Source organism: Phascolarctos cinereus, unplaced genomic scaffold (genome assembly GCF_003287225.1).
Source record: "Phascolarctos cinereus isolate Bilbo 61053 unplaced genomic scaffold, phaCin_HiC Scaffold_7;HRSCAF=346, whole genome shotgun sequence".
In the NCBI taxonomy this organism is placed as follows: Eukaryota; Metazoa; Chordata; class Mammalia; order Diprotodontia; family Phascolarctidae; genus Phascolarctos; species Phascolarctos cinereus.
The window spans coordinates 170670881-170682507 of NW_027556180.1; the positions used below are offsets into that span (position 1 = coordinate 170670881).

The following is an 11627-nucleotide window of genomic DNA, read 5'->3' on the forward strand; positions in this document are numbered from 1 at the left end:
ACTACTATTATTACTACTACTACTACTTTACTACTACTACCACCACCACTACTATTAGTTCTACTACTATTATCACTACTGCTATCACCACTACCACCACCACCATGATCACTACTACTGCTATTACTACCACCAGCACTACTACTACTACTACTACTACTACTACTACTACTACTACTACTACTACTACTACTACTATTACTACTACTACTTCCATTCTGCTTACTGGGCAGACCAAAATAAATTCAACCTCTCTAAATCTTCTCTTCTCCAGGCTAAACATTCCCAGTTTTTTCTACTAATCCACCTACGGACTGACCTCAGGGCCTTGTACCCAACCATTTTCTATATTTGTGTAATCTAATTGTATTGTAAGCCTCTTAAGGATGGGGTCTTCTATTTTTGTATTCTCCACAATGCTAGCCCTCTAAATATGCATTTGATAAATGCTTTTTGAATGACCAAATGAGCCAGCGCCACAGATAGGCTCATTTCATCCAAGATACAGCAGCCCCCTTCCTATTATCTACTTCCTCTAAATATCCTGGCAGAAGCTTGGGAGCAATCAGCCACCACTCACTTAAGCTACTCTTGGCAGCCCCAGTATATCTCGAGAGCTCTTCTCTCCTCAGCCCCAACCCCCATTTCAAGGGTCAGCCTGCTGTCATCTCCCACAACACTCCATAACATGGACTTCCCACTAGAGGGGCCAAAGTTACTATCACTTCCATTTTAGGCGATAGAAACCCGAAGAGCTTGATTCCCATCCTGACTTTACATACTTTTGTGACAAAGGGCATATCTCGAAGCTGGGTATCACAAATACCATGTCAGTCTTATGGGAACTTCCATCAACCTCAAATCAAAAACACATTGGACAGATACATAGTTGCTAAGAATAGCTTGCCTTGAAGAGAGCTAGTGTGGCCGTGATTGAACTAGTAACAACAATGACAATAATTATTATTAAATTATAAGTGATTTTCTATAGCCCTTTACAATTTACAAAGTGATTTATGTGTATCATTTCATTTGGTCCTTGCATCAGCTCTGTGACGTTTATCAATTATCACTAATTGAAACTTCAATAAATCTAATGGTAGCCAACTCCAGGAAGGAATGGGGGGAGAGAAGAAAAAGGAGAAAAAAGAGAAAAAAGAGAAATTTACATGATGTTTATTATATATTTAAAAGGAATAATAAGTTGTCCATAATAGACTTGTAGTTTCATGTGCAAGAATTTTTATGTTATATTATGTTATGGAAATGCTTGTTTTATTCCTTAAATTAAAAATTAAATAAATAGAAATTTTTTAAAAAGTCAGGCAACACAGGAACTAGGTGTCTGATGGGGATTGGTAGCCAGATGTTCTTTTTTTCCTCTTTTTTAGGCAATTAGGGTTGAGTGACTTACCCCGGGTCACACAGCTCGTAAGCGTCAAGTGTTTGGTCTGAGGGCGGATTTGAACTCAGGTCCTCCTGACTTCAGGGCTGGTGCTCTATCCACTGGGCCACCTCGCTGCCCCTGTAGCCAGATGTTCTTGACTCCTGGTCTAGCAGTTTTATTCACTTTGCCTTGTGCATCATAGCCATTTAGTGGGGTCTCATTAAGTGACAGATTAAACCAGAAGGAAAGTCTTAGGAGGTGCTCAGCAGCAGGACTAGACTGGGAAAACGGCTTACTCTAAGGCAAGATAGGATTTCTCCAGTCTCTATGGTCTTTGTTGCATAAGGGAATACAGCACCCTTATAATGCTAAAGTACTTGTCATGGAATACTTGCCAACCCCTACCCATCCCCTCAGACACCTTAAGGAGGAGCTGGAGAGCATCAGCAAGGAAGATAATAGGGAAGGAAGAATTTTTGGCACTTCAAGGAAATGAATTGGTGAAGTAATGAAGACAAAGGGCAAGACATCTTGCCTCTCGGGTCTTCCCTTGTTTTTCTTTCTTTCTTTCTTTCTTTCTTCAGTGAGGCAATTGGGGTTAAGTGACTTGCCCAGGGTCACACAGCTAATAAGTGTTAAGTGTCTGATGCTGGATTTGAACTCAGGCCCTCTTGACTTCAAGGCCAGAGTGCTATTCACTGAGCCACCTAGCTGCCCTTGTTTTTCCACGACTGCTTTTCATGCTGCTTTCTGCTGCTTCTAAGAGATCTTTTCATGGGCTGGCTGCATTCTTACTAGATTAAGGTCCTAGAACTTCTTGGCCTCTGGGCCTAATGTCCAAATAGATGTCTGGGAAAGCATAATCCACTTCAATAATGTTTTATGTAACTATTTATGAACAAACCCAATTTAATATTGATTCAGCACTTTTTATATGGAAGGCAGTCTTGCAAGGCTTTGGAAATATAAAGATACATATGACAAAGGTCCTGTTCTCAAGGAGCTCATAATCTACCAGGTGGAAACATGTCCACAAATAACGGTGATAAAATGGAGTTTTTGATAAGAACAAAAGTAGAGGGCCAGAAGGCAAAATCTGAGGAAGACCCTATTATGTTCTTCTGAGGCAAGTGTCAAGGAAGGCTTCAAAGAGGAGGTATCACCTGAGCTGGTTCTTGAGGGGAAGAAGGCAGAGACTTCAAAAGATGGACATAGCTATGGAGTATGAAATGAGCAAAGGCAAGGAGATAAAAACAGGGCAATTAGATGGTGCAGTGGATAGAGCTCTAGGCTTGCAGTCAGGAAGACCCATCTTCCTGAGTTCCAGTCCTGCCTCAAACACTTACTAGCTGTGTGAACCTGGGCAAGTCATTCAACCCTGCCTCAGTTCCTTCCTCTGTTAAATGAGCTAGAGAAGGAAATAGCAAACCACTCCAGCATCTTTGCCAAGAAAACCCCAAATGAGGTCACAAAGAGCTGGACACAACTGAAGAACAAGAATGACAGACAGAGAATACTTCAGTTTGAAGGGGATCAGTGTGAATTAGACTGCAAAGGTGGGTTAAAGCCAGCCTCTAGATGGTATTAAATGCCAGGATCTGGAATTTATACCTTATTCACTAGATAACAGGGAGCGACTGGAATCAGAGCAAGGACTTCTAGAATGTATTTCAGGAGGCAAGACCAGTTTGAATGCTATTACAATAGTCTAAATGTGAAGAGATGAAAGCCATCATGAGAACAGAAATGACAGGATCAATGAGAGATACTGCCAGATTAAAATTGATAGTTGTTTACTAATTGGCTATATGGGATGATAGTAAGAAAAGAGCCAAAGATGGCTATAAGATGATGAAACTAGATGAGTAACAGAATGGTAGGAACATTAAAAGAATGAGAGCTTTGAGGGAAGTGGGGCCAAGGGATGGATTTTTTTCTTTTAAGGCTCAGAGGGACCTGACCCTATTTATCTACTGAGGAGAAGATGCCAACAGAGAGGGAGAGATTGAAGGTGCTTAAGAGAGAAGGATGATTGATAGAGCAAGGTCACAAAGATAGTAGGACGGGCTGGAATCAGGGATAGAGGGATTAGTCTTGGGAAAGGCTTTAAGGAAAGAGGAAAGAATAGGTGAAAGCACTATGGTTTAGATTAGTGAAGGAGGAGAGTTCATGGAATTCATGCCTCAATTTTCTCAGTAAAGTAGTAGGTGAGGTCATCTGTCCTGAGAGAGAGTGTGGGTATAGGTATTCCTAAGGACTTGAGAAGTTATGGAACAGTCATTGTGGGGAATGGGATAGAGTCAATAACGGGTACATAAAAACACATTCATATTGCACTTTAAATGTTGTTGATCAGTTGTGTATGACTCTTTGTGACCACATTTGGGGTTTTCTTGGCAAAGATACTAGAGTGGTTTGCCACTTCCTTCTTCAGCTCATTTTAGAGATGAAGAAACTGAGGCTAACAGGGTTAAGTGACTTGGCCAGGGTCACACAGCTAGTAAGTGTCTGAGGCCAGATTTGAACTCAGAAAGATGAGTCTTCCTGACTCCAGGCCTGGCACTCTATGCACTATGGTGCCCCCTACATGCCTTACTTTAAAATTTACAAAGTGCTTTATTTGAAAGAACCCTGAGATGGAGGTAAGTAGAGGTCTTATTATCATTACCCTTTTATATTTTAGGGAAATGAGCTTTGGAGGGGGCAAGCAAATAGTCTAAAATCAACTAGTAAGTGGCAGAGGCATCCAGCACTAGGTTTCCTGCCGCTAAAGCCAATCCTTTTCCTTTGATGGGCAGCAAAGAGGACCCAGTGCAAGCTAGAAATCTGCAAGGGATCCAGTCAGTGTAGTTTTTTCTCCATCCACATTTGGTCATTTAGGACTAGGATCGGATGAGGCAGATAGTTGCCTGTTCAATGGTGGAAGGAGCAATGTTCAGTGACGGAAGGAGTCTAATGGAGGCAGAAAGGGATGAAATGGCGAAGGAGTATTATTGCAACAGTTCCCCTTAAAGGTCAATTAAGTAATGAGAAGCCAAGGGTAGAATGGCTGAAAGATTAGGAAAACAAGGTCACAGAGAGGGTGAAGAATAAGTTTTTAGGGGGGAAGGCCGTGGAAGAGGTAGAATCTTGGAGGTGAGGCAGCTATGGATGCTGGGAGGATTTTGTATTACAGTAGAAATTCCCTGTGCAAATATGGTAATGGTTTATTTGGTTTCGAGCTAAATTTTTCTCTAATTAATAAATGATTGGCAGCCATATCATAGAATGTGTCGATTTATTTTGTTTTTATATCACTTTTATTTCCAAATCTATCTCTTCCTCAAACCAGCAAGATGTTCTCTTATAACAAATAAAATAAAGGAGAAAAAAGCAATTCATCAAAATCATTCAACATGTTAATGGAATCTAACAACGTATGCAATTTTCCATAGTCTACCTTACCCCCAACATCTTCAAAGAGGGTAAGGGAATATATTTTCTGAAATTAAAGAATTAAAATCGAAGGTCACTCTCTCTAGTGAGGAATGGGGAGGGAGGGAGATAGTTTGAAAGGTAAAATGAAACAAAAAAATAAAGGAAGTTAAAAAAATAATAATTTGAAGGTCACTCAAAGGACAGTGTATTCGTGCATGGTGAGGATGAGCAGGCTGTAACATATTACCCCGGAAGAACTGAGAAACAGCATCGGAACAAAGGGTGTCATCGTAGAGATATATAAGTGGGGGAAATGAGGATCGGCTGGTCATGTATCTTGAATGAGGCATAACTAGAAGGCATTGTGATTTACCATTCAATGTCAAAGGCTAGACTAGAGCATATTGCATAGACCTCCAATGAAGAATATGGGCATAAATCCAATGGGACAGGCAGGCAGAGAGATGGACTGTGATCTGTATCACTGAAAAGAGGGCTCATACCAATGATTTCACATAGGCCTATCAAAGTATCGAAAAAGTGAATGTTTGTTTTTGTCCTGTGTATCCAAGCAGTACGCACCTCTGTTTTCAAGGAAAAATCTGCGATTTCCTCAGTACAATCAGCCATGATGCACCCTTGTCAATATTTGAAAGCTTATAGGGTTTAAGAGCAAGCTAGTTCTGTTGGAACTTTGGGGTTAGCCTCATCAACACTAGTGATAGAGAGTTCAAGCCCTCTGGTAGAATGTGAATTTGGAAGACCCTATATGGTTATATTGGGCAGCTAGGTGGTGCAGTGGATAGAGTACCTGGCCTGGAGTCAGGAAGACTCATTTTCCTGAGTTCAAATCCAGCCTCAGACACTTACTATCTGTGTGACCTTGGGCAAGTCACTTAACCCTGTTTGCCTCAGTTCCCTCATCTGTCAAATGAGCTGGAGAAGGAAATGGTAAACCACTCCAGTATCTTTGACCCCAAAGTCACAGTCAGATGACTGAAAAACAAATGAACAACAACAACAACACAGTTATATCATCCATAAGAATCAGAGAGATTGGAATGAAATCCATTTTCCCCAATTAGTGAGCAGGGAATGGAATTGCAAGGAAATGGAACCACATGTTAAGAAAGATAGTGGTTAGTAGGTCTGACTAAACTTTATTTCATCCACTGCTCAGCACAGTGTTCTGTGTTGGACAACCTTCAGTCACTTCAGCTATTGAAAGGGTTAGAGAGAAGAGAGGAAAGAAAAGTGTTGTTCTTCAGCGATTTTCTGGGTTAAACAGATGCTTTGGGTGTCAATCTAGGAATTAAGGAGCTGCCATTGGTAACATTGCTAGATGTGTCAAAGAAACTGCTGCTCCGAAATCAGCGACAATGGCTAAAATTCAAAGTTCCCAACTTTGGATTACAAAGCAATATTTTTTTCAAAGGCAAAAAATAAAATTCTCTGAAGTTTCTAGACCCTTCATTTTATTTTCTGAATATACCTTAAAATGTGTTCTAAAAAAACAGGGTTCTTTCGAATAAAGCACTTTGTAAATTTTAAAGTAAGGCATGTAGGGGGCACCATAGTGCATAGAGTGCCAGGCCTGGAGTCAGGAAGACTCATCTTTCTGAGTTCAAATCTGGCCTCAGACACTTACTAGCTGTGTGACCCTGGCCAAGTCACTTAACCCTGTTAGCCTCAGTTTCTTCATCTCTAAAATGAGCTGAAGAAGGAAATGGCAAACCACTCCAGTATCTTTGCCAAGAAAACCCCAAATGTGGTCACAAAGAGTCATATACAACTGAACAACAACATTTAAAGTGCAATATGAATGTGCTTTTATGTACCCATTATTTATCTATCCCATTCCCCACAATGACTGTTCCATAACTTCTCTATCACTAGTGTTGATGAGGCTAACCCCAAAGTTCCAATGAGATTTGCCATGAGATTGTAGCTTACTTAGGGAAGAAAAACTTCTATTTGAAGATACCATGTTATCACTTTGTACAATGGCTAACGACAAGAGTTTTAATCCTGCATTTATTTTTCATCAAAGAATTAGGTTACAGATATCAGTTTGTGCATAACAGATGAAACTAATCCTTTGGATGGACTAAGGTAACCAGAGTATTTCTTAAAGAAGATTGGCTATTTGGAAACCAACTTCTCTATGAGAAATCACAAGACTGAATTTTTAGTTTTTAAAATGGTCTCTTTAAACTTCAGTAGAAAGAAGATAATCTGCCAGGATCACTTTCAACTTTTACTTTTTACCCATAGAGCAACCAGAACCAAGAGAACATTATATGCAGTAACAGCAATATTGTTTTAAGAATGACTTTGAGCGAATAAATTATTTGACTATTATAAATACCCAAATTAACTATTTGCAATTCGCAGCCAGAGAAAGAACTGATAAATAGATGTATGTATAAAATAATTTTATATATATACACATATATATACAAATATATGTGTGTGTGTGTGTGTGTGTGTGTGTGTGTGTATATATTTGTGCCTAATGGTGGCCATCTCTGGGAGGGAGGGGGAGAAAAAGAAATTTATATTATAACTTTGTTGTATATATAAAAGGAATAGCAAATTGTACATAGCAAATTTGCAGTTTCATGTGCAATCTTTTTTTATTATACTATGTTATGGAAATGCTTGTTTTATTCCATAAATTAAAAATAAATTTAAAAAACAAAACAAACATAAAGGGCCACTGTGTCAGAGAACTGGGATAGTTTCTGGGGAAAGAGGAAGGTATAAAGTACAGAAAAGACAAAGTTTCTTTCCTCAAGAAGCTTCCACAGTCAACAAGAGAAGAAAGATCTCAACTCACAGACCTATAATACTCAAAGCCATAAGACCAGTGAATCAAGAGAGCTATAAAATGAAATAGGCTTAAAGGGGAAGGTATAATCACAAGAATAGTAAATAGTAATAAATTCATATCAGAAGGCAGCATCATATTTAGGAAATATTCTTCACTCTTAAAGAACAGCTAAGAAATTTTCTGATTTTGCAATTCTCTACTTTACTGTCTCAAGTAAACATATTGTTACAGAGAGGAGTTTAGCTTATCCAACTTCAGGTGGAATATCATCACCAAGCTAAAACAGCCGTACTTTCTACACCCTAAGAGAACTTAAAAAATGAAAGCATTACGATCAATAATGATAAATATGTAAAAGGACACTGAGACATCTACAACTCTATGGCTGACAGTGCAAATGAAACACACAATTACAGTATATCCAAATATATTTGGCTTAAAGTAATATTTCTTTCCATGTTTTGGAATATTTCCTCAGGTACTCCCCAGAAATTTGTTTGGTCATTATTTTATAATTTCTATTAATAGTTCCACTGCACTGTTTCATTATGCTGAGCTTACAGACAAATGGAATATAGGTGAATATTCAAGAACCAGGAATCATGTTCATTTCATCATTGAATAAGCTCAGAACTATGTGTCAGCATGCCCATACAATGACCATTAGGACTAAATTTAGCATGTCAGCAGTGGCTAAAACCATGAAGTCAATTGCTTAATTGAGATTTCATTGACTTAGTACTTGCTCAAAAATTTTAATTTGTAAATATGTTCCAATTTTAATTATTAATGTCCTAATTTTAATTATTGAATTAAATTTGATTGTTTACCAAAAAAAAGCCTTTTGAGAAATGCACTTCACATTTACACATATTTCTCTATATACTTGTGTAAACAGCCTGTGATTCTAGAATCTTTGGTACAGTCTACCATATGTTCATGATCAGAAGGAACTTTGAAAATTCAGCCCAGGCAAGTAAGTAAAAAAACCACCTGATATTTAAGGGCATTTTCTTTCTGAGTAACAAGCCATCACCAAAGTTGGTATCCCTTTTAGTAGATGTTTTTGATATGTAAATTATACCCCTACTCCATTGGGAATTTTGTAATGCTACATCCCCTTGGATGAGAAATTACCTCAAAGTAACTTGTTCTAAATAGATCTACTCTTTGAATTTCTTTATTTTTTCTTGTTCTGAAATAAATTCATATTCAGAAAAATTATTTTCTACAGAGGAAAATGAAGGCAAAAAAACCCAAAAAATCTTTGTTGGAGCCCTGACAATTTTTCTGCCTTTTATGTGAATTGTCTTGGTTAATCTTATAAAAGGGGAAAAAGGCAAGGAAAATACTGTTAAAAAAAAAAAACTAAACCAAAAACCTTGACTTTCTGGCTGGTAGAAAAAAATACTCACACTATCCAAAGAGATGTCGCATGAGAAATACGATATATCACATATATAATTTGTCGTGGGGCAGTGGTGTATATTAAACTGTCACTTTTAGCAGCGGCATCAAGTAACATCACCAGATGAAAAGCAATTTCGGCTTTTAACTGCACTCTGTTCCCAAGGCTTATTTCAAGAAATCCAATATCAACTCGGCTATTTTTTTCCCCTTTTTTCCTTACCAGCCTGCGTTGGATAATTCCAATTTTACCTGTGGTGAGAGCCTCTGCTGTTGCCACATGCATGAAGGTGTTGTCACTCACTGGCCATTTTTCTGCTGAAAGCACCAGTTTGTCCAGTCCTCCAAGTTCTTTCAATTCCTCCTGGATCCTTGGGCCTAAAACACTGTTTTCTCGGCTGATGTTTCTGTAACCAAGAGCATCCCCCACACCTCCCAGGAGCAGAGCAGCCTTAAATTTGTCCATTTTGAGGTCTGTGTCCTGGCTACTTTCTCTTTTGCTTTTACAGCTGCTGAATCTAACTAAGCCTTTGTTGCTTCCTTTGCTTTCTGTCTGCCCTTCTGACATTTATATTGGTCATTGTATCACTGTCAGGGGCTTACTCTAAATGGCAAGGCACTCCTTTTCTGGCCTTGCAGGTGCCACCTCTTATCCATCAGCCAATGAGAAGATGTTTCTAAATTCTAGCATCTTTTCACTTTACTTTTAAATACTAAGAATACTGAAGTGCCATGGTCTTTAATGTAAACTTTCTCCAGCAATCCTGTCTCAATCATATTAAGGAAGAACTCCGCTAAAGAATCCTCAGTTTTTCAACACCCAGAAAGATTCCAAAGTGGCTTTTTTAAAGTACCTTTTATTATAGTTCTGATTTGCTTTAACTACATACATAGTTTCCCTCTTTGGAAACTGCTGCTGTAGTGAAGACAATGAGTGCTCTGTACCTTTATGGGGTTATAATTAAATAGAACGGGAATATACTAAATTTATTGATGTCATATTAAACATTCATGAATCCATGCAGTTTTCAAATCAATAACTGAAAGTTATTGCTAGAGCTAGTTATTAGATGCCAGAGCATCTAAAACTCAAAAGTAGCATCTTATTAGTATTAAAAGTTTTTTTTCGGTCTGCAAATTCACCTCAAAGCAATGATCAGCAACATTTTTAAAGTAGTTTGTTTATTTATTTCTCTTAGCTAAGTCCAGACCTCAAGATTTATTATCAGGTCTTTTAAGAAACTTAATTGAATTGTAAAATATTAGTTGCTCATGGGTAGGCTGAGCCAATATAATAAAAACGACGATTCTATCCAGATTAATTTACATATTCAGTGCCACACCAATTAAACTACCCAAGAATTACTTTATAGAGCTAGAAGCAATAATAACAACATTCAACTGAAGGAACAAAAGGTCAAGAATATCAAGGGAATCAACTAAAAAATGTAAAGGAAGGTAACTTAGCAGTACCAGATTTTAAACTATATTACAAGGTGGTAGGCATCAAAACAATCTGATACTGCTTAAGAAATGTTAGATCAGTGGAATAGATTAGGTACATAATACACAGTAGTAAATGACTATAGTAATCCAGTGTTTGATAAATCCAAAGCTTCAAGCTTTGGGGGGGAGGGAAATTCACCATTTGACAAAAATTGCTGGGAAAACTGGGGAGCAATTTTTGGCAGAAACTAAGTATAGACCAACGTCTCACAAGGTATGCAGAGATAAGGTCAAAATGGGTTACATAATTTGGACACAAAGGGTGATATCATAAGCAAATTAGGGGAGCATGGAAAATTTCACCTGCCAGATGTATACGTAAGGGAAGAGTTTATGACCAAACAAGACAGAGAGAGGATCATGTAAAGTAAAATGGATGGATAATTTCAATTATATGAAATTAAAAAGGTTTTGCACAAACAAAACCAATGCAGCCAAAATTTGAAGGAAAGCAGGAAACTGGGGGAAATATTTTTACAGCAACTTTCTTTGATAAAGGCCTCCTTTCTCAGACATATCAGGAACTGAGCCAAATTTATAAAAATAAGAGCCATTCCTCAATTGGTCAGAGGATATGAATAGGCAGTTTTCAGAAGAAGAAATCAAAACTACCAATAGTCACACAAAAAAATGCTCTAAATCACTATGAGAAATACAAATTTAAATAACTCTAAGGTACTACCTCACACCTATCAGATTGGCTAACATCACAGAAAAGGGAAATTATAAATGCTGGGAAAATAGGGACACTAACGCACCATTGGTGGAGTTGTGAACTGACCTAGCCATTCTGGAGAACAGTTTGAAACTATGCCCAAAGGGCTGTAAAACTGTGCATACTCTTTGACTCAGCAATACCACTATTCCCAAAGAGATCAAAGAAAAGGGAAAAGAACCCAAAAGTACAAAAATATTTATAGCAGTTCTTTCGATGGTGGCAAAGAATTGGAAATTGAGAGGATGTCTATCAATTGGGGAGTGGCTGAGCAAGTTGTAGTAGATAATTGTGATGGAATTAATATGCTGTAAGAAATGATGAGCAGGATGCTTTTCGAAAAACCTGGGAAGGCTTACATG

At 38.0% G+C, this 11627-nt stretch overlaps 1 protein-coding gene across 1 annotated transcript in view; it reads right to left on the reverse strand.

The window, feature by feature from the left end:
• LOC110193382 (inactive ADP-ribosyltransferase ARH2) overlaps nt 1-9604 on the reverse strand; it is a 53412-nt gene extending 43808 nt beyond the window's left edge. Inside the window, exon 1 of the mRNA XM_020965128.2 lies at nt 9297-9604. Coding sequence (XP_020820787.1) covers nt 9297-9510 — 214 coding nt within the window. The 5' untranslated portion in view covers nt 9511-9604. The remainder of the gene's footprint in view (nt 1-9296) is intronic.
• Between the last annotated feature and the right edge of the window lie 2023 nt (nt 9605-11627).